This window comes from Stenella coeruleoalba, assembly GCF_951394435.1.
Source record: "Stenella coeruleoalba genome assembly, chromosome: 15".
In the NCBI taxonomy this organism is placed as follows: domain Eukaryota; kingdom Metazoa; phylum Chordata; class Mammalia; order Artiodactyla; family Delphinidae; genus Stenella; species Stenella coeruleoalba.
This window is the reverse complement of record NC_137161.1, coordinates 72,302,868-72,318,809: the sequence shown is the minus strand read 5'-3', so window position 1 is coordinate 72,318,809 and position 15,942 is coordinate 72,302,868. Positions and strand designations below refer to the sequence as shown.

At 55.4% G+C, this 15,942-nt stretch overlaps 2 protein-coding genes across 4 annotated transcripts; both read left to right on the top strand.

The window, feature by feature from the left end:
• Positions 1-601: 601 nt before the first annotated feature.
• On the top strand, positions 602-4,352 carry ZNF764 (zinc finger protein 764). Of its 2 annotated transcripts, none has more exons than XM_079946102.1 (3): positions 602-1,528; positions 1,677-1,790; positions 2,587-4,352. In XM_079946102.1, exons 1-3 carry the CDS (start codon positions 1,333-1,335, stop codon positions 3,498-3,500), a joined length of 1,224 nt encoding a protein of 407 aa, XP_079802228.1. In that variant the 5' UTR covers positions 602-1,332; the 3' UTR covers positions 3,501-4,352. The 2 variants fall into 2 exon arrangements, with proteins under 2 accessions (XP_079802228.1, XP_079802227.1); XM_079946101.1 differs by having other exon boundaries at positions 2,584-4,352.
• Positions 4,353-8,941: 4,589 nt separating this feature from the next.
• Positions 8,942-11,935, top strand: ZNF768 (zinc finger protein 768). 2 transcript variants are annotated; one of them, XM_079945549.1, is made up of 3 exons: positions 8,942-9,742; positions 10,034-10,095; positions 11,017-11,935. In XM_079945549.1, the coding sequence occupies exons 1-3, from the start codon at positions 9,655-9,657 to the stop codon at positions 11,629-11,631; spliced, it is 765 nt and encodes a 254-aa protein (XP_079801675.1). In that variant the 5' UTR covers positions 8,942-9,654; the 3' UTR covers positions 11,632-11,935. The 2 variants fall into 2 exon arrangements, with proteins under 2 accessions (XP_079801675.1, XP_079801674.1); XM_079945548.1 differs by having other exon boundaries at positions 10,034-11,935.
• The last annotated feature ends 4,007 nt before the right edge of the window (positions 11,936-15,942 follow it).

Here is a 15,942-nt window from a genome sequence, read left to right as displayed (position 1 = left end):
CCTCCCAAGTTTTAAGTCTTCCCCTTCCCTCCTGCTGAGATCAACTCTTTACTTGCCCAGCTCCCCTAGGGAGAAGCAGCCACTGGGTACAGGATGTCAGGTGGAAGCCTCAGGGGGGCCTTTGGAAGGAGGCAAACAGACAAGAGCTCCAGAGCAGACACCAGAGCTGCTGAAGATGTGAAGTGCATGTCCATGAAGTGTGTGAAATGCTGTGACTGATTTAAGTGGCCAAAGGAAAAATATCAAGGCTTCTTAGGGCAGGGTATTTATGAAGGCTTGTGGGAAGCACAGACTAGACAGTCAATAAATGTGTCCGGTGAGAGAGAGGGTTTGGAGGTAGAGATGATGGAGAGAGTTGGTGCCATTTGCTAAGACAAAGACCCCAGGAGGGGCAGGTTATGGGAAGAAAGGGATGAGTTCAGTTTGAGCCACGCAGAGTCCGAGGTGCTTGTGGGCCATCCATGCCGGGGCAAGGTGGCAGGTGGCTCTGTGATCAGGAGCTCAGGAGCCAAGCTTGAGCTAGAGGTAAAGAGATGTTCGGGAGACGTCCTGTAGGGCATGTCGGGGGAGCGTAAGCTTACAGAAAGAGGGTCCTTCCGACCTTTTTAGACCTCACCCTACTCTTCCCCAGTCGCCCCCACGATCTCCTGAAACAGAAGCTCCCATAATTTCAGGCTTATCAAGCTTCCAGTAGAGAAGGTTCTTTTACTCGCTCCATTTTTTTTTTTACCCTCAACATTGGGGGAAGCCTGCTGTCACCCAGTGATGGCCAGCGGCGAAACTGAACGTCTGAATTAACAGCGCGGAGCGGCCTGGGGTCTGGGCTGGAGGTCGCTGTTCCAAACCTGGGCGGGGCCGCGGCTGCGCCTCCAGCGCGACGGGCGCGGGGACCCGGCGGGGAAGCCGGGCCGCCGCGCCTCCGGAGCCGGGCGCCAAGCTCTGGGGAACGCCGCCTCCGGGCTGGTGGCAGCGCCTCCTCGGGCGCCTGTAGCCGCTGCAGCCATGTTGGCTGAGGGCTCGAAGACAAAGCCACCTGGAGACACCGGGGCGGCGTCATCTGGGCACGATGGCGCGGGAGCGAAGTTCGCGGGGCCGCGTTGCCGCCATCTCTTAGGAAGGCATCTTCCAATTCTGGTTCTCGGTGCACCTTCAGCCACCCGCTCTTAGTGTTCAGCCTTCCCCGTGGGCCCTCGAGGGGCCGTCCCTGGTCTCCCGGCCTCACGACGGCGCCCCGACCCTCGGGCCGGGCCACGGAGCGTTCTGGATCGCGGAGGCTCCGCGGACCCCGGCGGGTAGGGTTGGCGCTGGCCCGCCGCCGGGGTGGCACTTACGATGGCGCCGCCCCCGGCCCCGCTCCCCGCGCGGGAACCTAACGGGGCCGGGCGCCAGTGGGGGACACCCGAGTCCCTGAGCTTCGCGGACGTGGCCGTGTACTTCTCCCCGGAGGAGTGGGGGTGTCTGCGGCCCGCGCAGAGGGCCCTGTACCGGGACGTGATGCGGGAGACCTACGGCCACCTGGGCGCGCTCGGTGAGGCTCCACCTGATCGCCTGCGCCCACAACCCCGTCCACCCCGCCCAACCTCTGGGTCCTGCACGTGGAGTGTGAGGCCCCAGAAAGTCGCGACCCTGGGCGGCGGCTTCCCCCGCAGCGTGGGCTTTGCGTTCTTCTCCCCTAGGCTTCCGAGGCACCAAGCCAGCCCTCATCTCCTGGGTGGAGGAAGAGGCCGAACTGTGGGGTCCAGATGCCCGGGATCCTGAGACGGGAGAGTGTCTTAGAGAAGCAGACACAGGTGAAGTAGTGGGTACTTTGTCCCGTGGGGACTTCCTCTGGGTCTGACCCATCCTGCTACCCTCTGCCAATTCCTTACCTGCTCATCAGTTTCCTCCCTGAATTGCTTTCCCAGCTAAGGTTGTTATGCCTGGTCCCTGCCTAGCTCTGGATTCAGCCTAGAAAGGGGCTGTGAGTGTGACCCAGGCATACCTGCCTCTCCACTCCCAGCTCCGCGGTATCTGAGCCCCTCACATCTAGTTGGTCTCTAAGCTCCTTGGAGCTCCGCGTCACCTCGTCTGCTGTTTGCCTGCTCTCTAGCGCCTCTGCCACCTCCTCTGTTTTAGTTTACTTCCTTTTTGTTGTATTTTTGTAGCAGCCTCCTTTCTCTTGGCTTGCACGGCTTTCTTCCTCCACTTATCCTGTCCACCTGTTGCACAGTGCCCAGCCCCTCTGAACTTGTCAATGCCAGTCACCTTCATGCCTCTCTTTGTGCTGCATCCTTACCATCCACTCATCCTCCGTGATCAAGCTAAATTGTTATCCCTCTGACCTTCATTTCCCCAGCCCTGGGGTAGAATGTACTGTGCCTCTGTTCCTTCCCTCTCTCTCTGTCTCTGCAGCTTTTCTTACCATCCTGTGCAGCTGAGGAAAATGTGTCACTCCTAGCTTCCCTGCCTGTACCAAGCTGAGGCCCAGAGGCAGCTGTGGGTCCAGAAGGTGCTTGTATCTAAGAGGCTTCTCTGTCCCCATGTGGGCTGTGGGAATCAGGGACCAGGATAAGCCAGGGTCTGAGCTCTCCCCTTATCTCCCAGCAGGTTCCAGAGACAAGGAAGAGAAAGGACAAAGAGAAGGGACCGAGGCACTGGGGAAGATCCTTTCTGTGGACGCTCAGCCTCCCGGGCTGACGGCTCTCAAACCCTTTTCTGCTGGGTTTTCTTATGGTTGGGAGCAGCCATCGAAGGTGCCTCGCCGGGGTCGCCCACCACTCTGTGCCCATCCCCCGGTCCCCAGGGCAGACCAGAGGCACGGTTGCTACATGTGCGGGAAGAGTTTCGCTTGGCGGTCCACCCTGGTGGAGCATCTGTACACCCACACGGGCGAGAAGCCCTTCAGTTGCCCTGACTGTGGCAAGGGCTTCAGCCAGGCCTCCTCTCTGAGCAAGCACCGGGCCATCCACCGAGGGGAGCGGCCCCACCGCTGCCCAGACTGTGACCGGGCCTTCACCCAGCGCTCCGCCCTCACCACCCACCTCCGGGTCCACACGGGCGAGAAGCCCTACAGCTGTGCTGACTGCGGCCGCTGCTTCAGCCAGAGCTCCGCCCTGTACCAGCACCAGCGGGTCCATAGCGGCGAGACCCCCTTCCCGTGCCCCGACTGTGGCCGCGCCTTCGCCCACGCCTCAGACCTCCGGCGCCACGTGCGCACCCACACGGGCGAGAAGCCCTATCCATGCCCAGATTGCGGGCGCTGCTTCCGGCAGAGCTCCGAGATGGCAGCCCACCGGCGCACCCACAGTGGCGAGCGCCCCTACGCCTGCCCGCAATGCGGCAGGTGCTTCGGCCAGAAGTCAGCCATGGCCAAGCACCAGTGGGTCCATCGGCCCGGGGCGGGGCGGCGCAGGGGCCGGGGTGCCAGTGGGTTGCCTGTACCCCTGGCCTCTGGCCGAGGGGACCTGGACCCACCCGTGGGCTTCCAGCACTACCCAGAGATATTCCAGGAGTGTGGGTGATGGCCTCAACAGTGACAAGGCAAAGGGTGAAGATCTAGACATTGTTTGAGGCCCAGGGTGGCCTCAGGGGCCTGAAACTCTGGCAGCCCCGGGGAGGCCACAGAATTCCCAGCCAGAGTTGGACCTGGGGGAGGAGGACTGTTTCATCTTAGGCCCTCACGAGCTTCATCTGCTGATACCTTGTTCCCTACTGTCCCAGACTCTAGAAGCCCCCTTTGCTGAGTTAGGGCTGAGGTTAGAACCCCCACTAGACTTTCACTGTGGGGAAGAAAAGGCTGTTTCTAAGAGGATTGAGGTGGAGAACTTTGTTTTACCCACTGACTTTACTGCAGAAGTTAAAAACTGATGGCTGGGTACTGAATGTGGTCTGTAGCAGCCTTTAATTTTTTTTTTTTTTAGCCCAGCCAGCATTTTTAAATGTTATGAATTATTGGTTAAGATTTAAAAATCAGGATATTTCACACAGAAAACCAGGTTTCTGGCCTCTCTTGAAAAATCCGAAGATTTGCCAACTCCACCTGAGCTCCCACAAAACCACAATTGGTGAGAGCTGAGGGGCAGTTGTCCCTTTGGATGGAGACCAGGCTCTCCAGTTCAGCATGCCTGCCACTCCTTGTCACCTCCTGACCAGTGTCAGCTGGCACTCATCATGGCTCGCCAACATCTCTGGCAAAGCAGGCCCTCTCCATCTGGCATTTTTCTACTCATTTACATGACCTGTTGGGTTCCTGTAGTCATTTGAGTTTGCAAACTGTAGTCTACAGCATTCAGTTGTTCTTGAATCAGGGATTCAGGTAGAGAGCATATTTGTAAAAGGGTGGCAGGAGAGAAGTAAAAGGAGGCTTTATGTTAGATCTTGGCTCGTATTGCATTTTATGGTTTACAAAGTACTGTCTTGTCCATCAACTCATTTCACCCTCATAATTGCATATGGAAGGAAGCATCTTGCTTGGAGAGGACAGCCCATCAGGAAGAGGCAGTCAGGACTGAATGTTTTGCCCCAAATGGAGTGGTGTCTCCACCTTAGCACCACTCAGCTGACCTGCACTTCCTGTTTTTGAAGGGCAGGGGCCTGAGAGACCCCTCTAGTACTCCTTGGGCCTCCCTCGGAGAGCCCTATGGCTCAGGCTTTGCTATTCTAGGCCCAGCCAGGAGGGCCTCATCACATTTTTGAACTGGAAGAGATCTTAGCTTTTCCATCCTTTTGCATCTGGGGACACTGAGACTGGGGAAAGCTGAGCAACCTGTCCAAGGTCACACACAGAGTGAGATGCTAGGATTCTTTGTTTCCTGCTGTCTTTACCACACCACTCCTGAGTTCCTTGTCAGTGTCTCAGCCAGGGTTCTGGAAGCATCTCCCCCCTCCCTGAGATGACACCCAGGCACTGACCTAGACTAGGGACAGAGCAGCCCAGTGTTAGTGAAGCCCAGGTACAAGATGAGTGACAAAACAGCCACATAGCCAACAAGGCAAGGGAGAAAGCAGCCTTAGATGAGAGTTCCAGGGCCAACAAAAGCAGAGCTCGCATCTTCACTCTCTTCAGGACCTCCATCACCAGCAGAGGGGGACAAGGCCAGGAACATTTGGGGTTAGTAGCCAGAGGGAACTGTACTATTCTATATTCCCAAGCTCTGCACAGAATCCCTCCCCCATCACCCTGTGACTCCATCATCCATCTACCACTCATTCCTTTGTGGTCAGAGTCCAGCCTTGTCCAGGTGATGGAAGCAGCCAGCCATGTGCAGACCCTTTCTTGCCTCTGGTCAGGATGACCCTTCCCCTCAAGTAGAAGTAGCAAAGACTTATGTCCTCGGTGGCCTGTGTGCACTTCCCTTCTGAGAACTCAGCCCTGTGTCTGGCCTTAGGAAGAAACCAGATTTGTCAACCTAAAGAAACTTCTATAGGAAGAGGTACAAAACTTGGGGAAAAGACACTTCAGGTAAAGTGATGGACTGACTTGATTCCAACCTAATCTTCCAATCTGACCCCACCAAGATCTCTCTGAGACTAAACTTCACCAGGAGGATTGGCTCATATGCCACCTGTCACAGGGGGAATGTGGGAGTAAGGAGAGGCACCTTGGCAGTAGTAGCTACCTTTGTACCAGCTTTTATTCCCCTAGAGAAGCCAGTGTCCAACCCATCCTTCCCCTGCCCCTCAGCACTGCCTGGGGGAAACTCAGCCTGCAATACCACTTCTCAGGTCAGCCTCAAAGCCAGATCAGGACCCTGTCTGAGCTTGCCAATTAAAGGTATAATTACTACTTTCTCTGAGTGCGCTTAAGTTTTCAAGACTTGCGTAGGGCCCCCAAACCAGAACCAACTCCTCTGCTTCCTGCCCTCGTGACCCAATTTCCCCCTCACTTAATATTTGAGTATCATGGCACGCTTAAGCCTCAGCCTCACCCCCTTCTTGGCTCCTCACTCCTTGGCACGGATACTTCCCCTAAAGGTAAGGCTCCCTTTTTCTCTCCACTACCACAGGTTTTTGAGGCTCAGCCCTTGAAGCAATTTAAGCCAGGAAGAGGGTTTTCCTAGGGCTTCATTGGTGCCTCAGGAGAAATGCTTGTCTGCATCAGTGAAAACATGAGCCCCATCCACATGGCCAGAGTGAGAGGTCAAGGCCATGACCACATGGCCCCTTCCTAGTTTGTCCAAGCCATGTAAAGGATAAGTATTGATCTGAGCTCCAAAGACCCCTAAATTTGGGGGGAATATTTGTTTATGTGTATCTTTCTAGGAACAGTGCATGCAAAGACGTTTATGACTCAGAAGCTAAAACCTGCTCTAGGCCAATATTTTTCAAAGTAAGGCCTTTCTGCCACAGAATCACATGCAGTTATCTCTTCAAAATGCAGCTAGCTCCCTGGGCCCTGTCCCTAGTTTATTGTATCTCCAGCAATGGAATCTTATGGCTGCTAAAGTTTGAGAGAACCACTGCTCTGAACGTAAAAATGTTATTTTCTAGCTGCTCTTAGCATTAGAAGAGTAGGGGTTGGTGTCAGGGCCTGTTCCAAATGTGTCAGGCCAGCTGATGACTTCGCCATACACAAAGACTCCCATTTCCTTTGTTCTTCGCAAAGGGGCCTGTGTCATGATTGGTCTCTTTCTGGGTACCTCAAAGCTTCTTGAATATACCTGGGCATCTCTTGTAGCATCTGACAGAAGCCCTCTTAGAGGGCTTGTCCTTTGCATGCAGGGAGGAAGCAGATCACACAGAAGCCCCTCTCACACAGAGCCTTTGTCAGGACTCTCTTGGGTGTGGGCCAAGTTGGTTGGACCATGAACTGTGGCTGCACACTGCCCCAGTGCTGCTGCACATTGAGGGATGATGCTGTGGACAAAGTGGCTGCCCAACTCAGGACATGCACTTGGTCAAGTTGGAAGCCTCATCAGAGTCTTCCCTGTGCTTAGAGCCTATCCCTGCTATGGGCATGTGGCCGGCAGAGGCTGGCTGCCTCTCGAAGGTCCATTGCATAGAGAGGATAGGTGCTGGAGGAGGCTGCCTGGAAGTCAGCCAGGTACTAGTGAGACTGAATTTCCACATGGAAATACTGGTGCCAGAGCAGACTGAAGCCCTGGCCCAACTTCTGCTATTCGTGGGGCTTGTGGCCCACGCTATGAAGAGTGCAGGCAGGGACCATGTCAGAGCTGGGGCTGGAGGACTCGCCACATACTTTGCAGGGGACGGCTGCTCTCCTGTGGGAATTTTCTGGTGGGTAAGCAGGTAGGAGGTCAGAGAAAAGTGTCTCATGAAGGAGACTTTTGTCTCTCATTTGTGTGCTTTGGGGATGACCAGGAGGTGGCCCAGGTCCAGCTCTGCCCATAATCACTGCGGTTGTAGGGTGTTCTGCCTGTGTGGGCCCTCTAGTGCTGGACCCTGTGAGCCATTCTTCATGAAGGTTTTAGGACAGACAGTGGGATGGGAGAGAGGCATGGAGCTGGAAGCTGATCCTCTGGAGGGCAGAAAAGGACTCCTGCTTTATTTGTAGGAAGGTATCTCTATCTGTCATTCTGTCTGTAAGCCTCTACTGAGAACTGAGATCGCGTCTCTCCAGCCTTTTCTCCTTTGGAATTCTCCAAATTCTTGTTCTCATCTCCTTTCAGGAGAATGGAAGATGCCATCTTTCCTCCTAAGTAGTTTCCTCCTTTCCTTTGTCTGGTAAGGCAACAAGAAAACACAATCTATGCTTCCTGCATCACTCCCACAGAGAGAATTTGGTTCATTAATTGTCAAGAACACTACCAGGGCTTCCCTGGTGGCGCAGTGGTTGAGAGTCCACCTGCCGATGCAGGGGACACGGGTTCGTGCCCCGGTCCGGGAGGATCACACATGCCGCGGAGCGGCGGGACCCGTGAGCCATGGTCGCTGGGCCTGCGCGTCCGGAGCCTGTGCTCCGCAACGGGAGAGGCCACAACAGTAAGAGGCCCGCGTACCGGGAAAAAAAAAGAAGAAAGAACACTACCAACTAGTTTCAGCAGCAAGGGTAGTAGAAGGACAAGAACTGGATCCTATTAAATTGTCTTTCCAGGGTCACTTTTCCTTTGATTCAAAGCTGCACCTAGGGCAGTGTTTCTCAGGTTCCCTTCCTCTACAAGCCTCTATCCAAGTCAGACAGGACTGGAGAGTGGTTCTCTCCTATCCACTTCCACTCCTGAGAAAATCCAGGAACCAGGGACAAAGGCTCCAAGGGATTGAGTTAAACTCAGTCTTTGGGGAAGGTGGAGGGGAGAGGCAGGGTAACAGAAGAGGAAACAACCTTCTTTCTGCGGCAGGATCCCCCCCGACTGGCCACTTCGGCACCTGGAACCTGTGGGAAGAAGGAAAGTGCTGGGAAAGAGAGTGCGAGAAGAGACTGGGGAGTCAAGGGTGTCTTCCTCAGATGCCTTGTCTTTCATTCTTCAGAAAGATAAAACCTAATGAAGGGTAAATGAGGGCGGGAAAATGTCTGAAAGCACAGGCTCGACAAGAAGGGAGACGCCAGGGACGTCCCTCCCACTCCTCCCGCTAGCACTTCTGAAGCACAGAAGAGGTGGAACCGGCCTGCGCACCCTGCAACCAATCAGAAAGGTGCCTCGCGTTCCCTGGCGACCATTAACGCCTAGCAGTTGGTGTAGTGGGAGGAGGCGGGACGGTGAAAGCACGCGCTGCACCGACCAATCGGTGAGTTCCCTGGGAGGGAGGGGCGGTGCCTCTGGAAACTGGAGGCAGGCCTGTTTCCTTGGCAACGATCCTAGCCCGCCCAGAAGGGGGAAGGGTGAGATTAGGAGAAACAGCGAGCGGAGGGGGCCAGGAGGACTGGGGGTGGGCGCGCCGGTGTGGGGGAGTGGAGTTCGAGGTGGGGGTTCGAGACTCAGGAGCCTCGATGAGCCTAAGGGGCGGGGCGGGGTCCCGAGGCGCGGCCAGAGCTGACCCCAAGGCCCGGGAGGGGAGGGGAGCTAGACACCGCCCCCGCTGGCACCGGGAAGCGTCGCTCCTTCTCGCTGACCTTGGTCTCGCTTGTTGCCTCGCCCTTGGCCACAGGCACTGACGGACGCAGGGCCGGGAGACGGACGTATAGGCCCCCGGGAGGACAGGACCTAGGACATAGGCATACAAACTGCCCCAGCTTCTCCCGCCGGCTCCAGGGCGCCCAGTCCTCGCCTACCTCGACGCCGGGGCCATCCAGCCCAGGGTTAATGCCAACGAGTTTCCACCTCCAGTCGCTCCTAGAGAGGCCGCGGCGCTAGCCAGCGGGGGAAACTGGCCGCGGACGGACACTTCCTGTGCGGAGGGAGGGGGACGGCCAGCCGCAGCCCACCCGGGGGCTGGGAGGCCAGACGTCGGGGTCCCGGGCGGGGAGCGGTATCCGGGGGCGGCAAGGGGAGTCGTGAAGTCTCTCATCTCCGAGGTCACGACGTGTGGGGGCCTGTGAGGACCCCAGGGCAAGCCGAGACCTTGTGGGTGGGGGCGGGGCCGCGGATAGGGGAGGGGCCCAGCGGGCCGGAGAGGCCCAGGGTCAAGACGTCCGGCCTCAGGGGCCAGGGCTGGACAGCCGGGTCCCCTGGGTGGCGCTAAGCGGGCGGGCGGCGAGGGCCCGGGTCTCGGGGCACTCAGACCGGGTCTCAGGATCGTCCGCCATCGCCACTGCCGCCGCACTGGGAGCCGGCGGGGATGGAACGGGAGGCGTCGCCGTGGGGCCTCGAGCCCCGGGATGTGCAAAGTCCTGACGAAATGGGGAGCCCCGAAGGGTCTCTCAAAGGTGAGGGAGGGAGCGCCCCTCCGAGGAGCGTGACTGGGAGCGGGAGAGGGGGTTGTAGTGGGTGGGAGGGGAAGAGAGCCGGGGGCTTGGACACCTGGGACTTGGAGGGGGCGGGGGCGAGGACCCGGTGTCCTGGGTTTGCTGAGGGGGAGGTGGGAATTTCAGCACTTGCCCGAGGGCCAGCGACCCTGCTTGAGGAGGAGGGAAAGGTTTGTGGCAACTAATGGTGGGACCCAGTGACCTTCCAGGCCCCACACAATCTGGGTTTTCTGTAATTCTCTGATCCTGCAGGCAACATGAGTGAGAATGAGGAAGAGGAAATTTCTCAGCAAGAAGGCACTGGGGACTATGAGGTGGAAGAGATACCTTTTGGGCTTGAACCCCAGAGCCCTGGGTTTGGGCTACAAAGCCCAGAGTTTGAACCCCAAAGCCCCAGGTTTGAGCCTGAGAGTCCAGGTTTTGAGTCCCGAAGCCCTGGTTTTGTACCCCCAAGCCCTGAGTTTGCACCCAGAAGCCCTGAATCAGATTCTCAGAGCCCTGAGTTTGAACCCCAAAGCCCTAGGTATGAGCCCCAAAGCCCTGGATATGAACCCAAGAGCCCTGGATATGAACCCCGGAGCCCTGGGTATGAACCCCGGAGCCCTGGATATGAATCTCAGAGCTCCAGGTATGAATCCCAGAGCCCGGGGTATGAACCGCAGAACCCTGGATTTGAACCCCAGAATCCTGAGTTCAAAACCCAGAGCCCTGAATTTGAAGCTCAAAGTTCCAAATTCCAGGAAGGTGCAGAGATTCTTCTGAATCCTGAGGAAAAGAATCCCTTGAGCATCCCCTTGGGAGTCCACCCTTTGGACTCTTTCACCCAGGGGTTTGGGGAGCAACCCACGGGGGGCCTGCCCCTAGGGCCCCCTTTTGAGATGCCCACAGGGGCCCTGCTGGCTACACCCCAGTTTGAGATGCTCCAGAATCCCCTGGGCCTGACGGGGACCCTTCGTGGTCCAGGCCGACGGGGTGGCCGGGCCAGGGGTGGGCAGGGCCCGAGGCCTAACATCTGCGGCATCTGTGGGAAGAGTTTTGGGCGGGGCTCCACCCTGATCCAGCACCAGCGCATCCACACAGGTGAAAAACCCTATAAATGTGAGGTCTGTAGCAAGGCCTTCTCCCAGAGCTCTGACCTCATCAAACACCAGCGCACGCACACGGGCGAGCGGCCCTACAAGTGTCCCCGTTGCGGCAAGGCCTTCGCTGACAGCTCTTACCTGCTTCGCCACCAGCGCACGCACTCTGGTCAGAAGCCCTACAAGTGCCCACACTGCGGCAAGGCCTTCGGCGACAGCTCCTACCTCCTGCGGCACCAGCGCACCCACAGCCATGAGCGGCCCTACAGCTGCCCCGAGTGTGGCAAGTGCTACAGCCAGAACTCATCCCTGCGTAGTCACCAGAGGGTGCACACCGGGCAGAGGCCCTTCAGCTGTGGCATCTGTGGCAAGAGCTTCTCCCAGCGCTCGGCGCTTATCCCCCACGCCCGCAGCCATGCCCGCGAGAAGCCCTTCAAGTGCCCTGAGTGCGGCAAGCGCTTTGGCCAGAGCTCGGTGCTGGCCATCCACGCCCGTACCCACCTGCCGGGTCGCACCTACAGCTGCCCCGACTGCGGCAAGACCTTCAATCGCTCCTCCACGCTGATTCAGCACCAGCGCTCCCACACGGGCGAGCGGCCCTACAGGTGCGCCGTGTGTGGCAAGGGCTTCTGCCGCTCCTCCACGCTGCTGCAGCATCACCGGGTCCACAGCGGGGAGCGGCCCTACAAGTGCGATGACTGTGGAAAGGCCTTCTCTCAGAGCTCCGACCTCATCCGCCACCAGCGGACCCACGCGGCCGGCCGGCGCTGACCTGGGGCCGGCGCTGACCGGCGCTGACCCGTCGGGGTGGGGAGGTGGTGGGCAGAAGAGAAGGGGACAGGGAGCTAGAGAAACCTTGAGAGAGAATAGGGGAAACGCTGGAGGAGGGAGGAGTCGAGGGTTCTAGGAGAGGGGGCCGGGATGGAGGAAGCGACATGACACGGAGACTTATGGGAAATGGGCTATGAAGAGGGGTTGGAGGGAGGCCAAGCTGGTAGCCGGAGGCTCTGGGAGAGATCCAGAAAGAGGTCAGCAGAGAGCTGGCCTCAGCAGCAGCATGCCCCTTGGTGGAAGCCTGGCTTGGCAAAGTGCTAGGTGGGGGTGGGGGGAGGGGGTTTGGGTTACTTAATTAGAATGGGTAGCTTAGATTGGTAGCTACTGAGACCCTCGTTGAGTCAGGAAGGGGTGAGGGTAGGCGGGGCGGGGAGTGGGGCCCCGAAGCTTGGCCTGGCTTCTGAGTGCAAACCCCAGCCTCCCTTGTCTTCCTCAGGCTTTGGAGCCCCTGAATTTGAGTTCAATAAAAACCTTTATGTGGTAAAAGAGACTCGTCCTTAAAATGTGTGCACGGATAGTGCCCTGGGCAGTGGGAGGTACTAGGTCATCACTACAGCCAGTGAAGCTGTAAGCCCTTGTCTGGGAAGTGCTTTTATATTAAGTGTTTCACTTGAATCTTATAAACTGAGGCTCAGGAGACATGACTTACCCATATCTGTGCAAGTTCACGTCCTGTGCTTTGAATGCTGCACAAACACAAAGGGAGTCCAGTGTAGGTGTGAGAAAACCCTCAGCCTCGTGGAGGTCCCTATTCCCAAACACGGAGGGTCTGTCCTTGGGCCAGAAAACAGACCCTGATTCTCATATCCAGACCTAGTGCCTGCATTCCAGCTCTCTCAGGCTCCCAGCAGCCAGCTGGGCTGTCCCCTCCCCGCTGCCAGCTGGAACCTCTAGCCACCCCTCTGTGCACACTGACTGACCGGAATTACAGGGATTGTCTGCAGTTCCAACCCCACCCATAGGGGGAGCATACTGGACCCAGTACGAAGGTTGGACAACTTCAGCCTTTAAGACCCACTAGGCTGGTCCTGTTTAGGACCATGTTGTTACTACCCCATCTCTATCCTACTTTCACATCTGAGCCTCAGCCTCCTAACACTTGGCTCCTCAGGAAATGATGGGGAGTTGGTGCCCGCAGCGAGTCTGGGGGAATTCTGGAGTGTGCCCTGTCGTGAACTTAGCTAAGGAGGACAGGCCACACCTCAGGGAATTACTCAGCTGCAGGGCACATCTTGAGATGAACATCTGCTAAGTTCCCTATGAAGGAGACGTTCAGACCATGTCTGCCTGGCTCCACCTGCCCCCAGCAGCTCAGCCTCACAGGCGGGTGGGGAGTCATCGCTCCACAGGCCTCTTGGGCCTCAGGATCCTGACATCACCCTCGGCCCCGCACCCATCCTCAGGCCTTATAACTTGTCAGGGGCAAATAACCTCTCTAAGCACATTTCAATCCAGCCTCTCATGATCTAGCAACTCTGGAAAGGTGCCCTAGAGATCATGTAGTTCAGTACGGTTTGGTGTGTTTAGTGGTTTTCAAAGATTAAATTATTTTGGATGTAGAACATTACTTTTCAAGGGAAATCTCACAGTCTTTTAAAGACCTTTGTAAACTTTATGCACATTTTTGTACAGCCACCCTACCACACATAATTTCAAATATTAAAAAACTCCAACTCCCGCATTTAATATAGTTCATATATGTAACTATATATGACGAACAGAACTGCACTTGACTACCTGACATATTACATTTGTAGACATTTACTACAACATTTATTTCAATTATACAATTTAATCTCCTTATTTTGTTTTTTTAAATTTATTTATTTATTTATTTTTGGCTGCGTTGGGTCTTCACTGCTGTGTGTGGGCTTTTTTAGTTGCAGCGAGCAAGGGCTAGGCTTCCTTGCAGTGCGTGGGCTTCTCACTGCGGTGGCTTCTCTTGTTGCGGAGCACAGGCTCTAGGTGCGTGGGCTTCAGTAGCTGTGGCTCTTGGGCTCTAGATCACAGACTCAGTAGTTGTGGTGCATGGGCTTAGTTGCTCCGAGGCACATGAGATCTTCCCGGACCAGGGCTCGAACCCGTGTCCCCTGCATTAGCAGGTGGATTCTTAACCAGTGGGCCACCAGGGACGCCCTAATCTCCTTATTTTGGAGTTGAAATTTTCTTCGGCTCTCAACTGTAGGCACTTGAAAGCTAGAAGGACCTGGGTACAGTGCCTGTGGTGCTTAATTGATAAAGTAGCCTTGGTATTTGGGGTTTTTTGGCCACACCATGTGGCTTGCAGGATCTTAGTTCCCTGACCAGGGATTGAACCCACGTTCTCAGCAGCGAAAGCACAGAGTCCTAACCACTGGACCACCAGGGAATCCCAGTAACCTTGGTATTTAATATTGGTTCAAATGAGGGTGGGAACTTAGCTGCTCAGCCTCTACCCCTCTCTTCATGACAGCTCCTTAGGTACCTTCAGGTGCCAGGTGGAGCAGACCAAACCCAGAAAGGACATGTGTGTTCCCCAAGGTTGAGGTGGAAGGGCTAATGGAAGAGCTCCAGCACCAAGTCTCTTGACTTGTGGTCAGCCTGCTGCTTTTACTACACCCTTCTCCTGCACAATAGACCAACCATTTCTGTCTACCACCATTAGCACTTATACGCTGGGAACAGTGCTAAGCAGTTTACACGTGTTATTTAACGCTCAGAGCGACTCTGAGGTATAGACTGCTATTATTCCTGTTTAACAGATGAAGAAATGAATCCCAGAGAGGTTAAGGAAATTGCCCCACATGACACAGCTAGGAAGCAGCAGAGCCTGGTTTCCATCCTAGGGCTGACTGGGTTTTGACCATTTTCCTAACGATACTAAGATGTTATTTACTTTTTTTTTTCCGGTATGCGGGCCTCTCACTGCTGTGGCCTCTCCCGTTGCGGAGCACAGGCTCTGGACGCTCAGGCTCAGCGGCCATGGCTCACGGGCCCAGCCGCTCCGTGGCATGTGGGATCTTCCCGGACTGGGGCACGAACCCATGTCCCCTGCATCGGCAGGCGGACTCTCAACCACTGTGCCACCAGGGAAGCCCTTATAGCTTTTTGTTTTGTTTTGTTTTGTTATTTACTTTTTTTCACTCTGTTTCTCCCATAAAGAACTGTTTTCTAGAAGCTGCACGACATGTGATGACATATGTCATCACTCTGATGGCTTGCGTGGAATGTAGGCATGGATGTTCTTATGTTTTAAGTTTTTCTCCGGTTTAATTTCTAATTGGGTAAAACCAATAGGTTTAACCCATATACATTTAGGGCCACTGAATCAAACATTTATTGAACAATACCTTTGTGCCAGCCCTGGTGAGGGGTCGGTGTTGGTAATGCACGTGAGGCCTGAGTCCTGCCTTCCAGAATCTCCTAGTCTTGAGAGAGGGGCCCACAGAGTCAGCATCACGTGCCCCGATGAGCCATAAACAAAGTGGTGATGAATTGGGTCCTTTGTCCAGGAACCAAGGGGATGAGAAAAGCTTGGAAGTATCAATACTTTGAAGTAGAAAGATTTTAAAGGATAGAAAACAGGTGGAAACAACAAGGACCTACTGTATAGCATAGGGAACTATATTTGATATCCTGTAATAAACCATAATGGAGAAGAGTTCAAAAGAAAAGGAAACAGGTGGAGGTGGACAGGCTGGCAAGGGGAACAGCACGTGTGAAGGCACAGAGGCAGGAAGGATGCATAGGTGTTTGAAGACAGTGCTCTTTTTTTTTTTTCTTCTTTGTTTTTCCTTTTTTGGCTGCACAGCACGGCATGCAGGATCTTAGTTCCCCGACCAGGATCGAACCCGTGCCCCCTGCAGTGAAAGCATGGAGTCCTAACCACTAGACTGCCAGGGAACTACCACAAAGACAGTACTCTTGAGCGAGTTGGAAGAGAGATTCCTTGGCGTGATGATAGCAGGTCTGTTCCTGAAATGAACCTCCCAGATTTTCTGTGTTTTGTTGCCAGCCTTGATGAAAATATTCGCTTTTTCCTCGTGTCACAGAATCTCGCTTCCTCAGAGAGACTTTCCCGCCCACCTATGTAAAAGGGCCCTCTCCATCACCCCCTACCCCTTGTCCCTCTTCACTTTCTTTACGGCCCTATCACTACCTGGAATCACATTTCTACTTTTTCGCTCTGTTTTCCCACTGAAGTGAAGCTTCCCGAGGCCAGGGACTTGTCTGTCATGTTCACAAGCAGGTCCTCAGACACAGCACAGG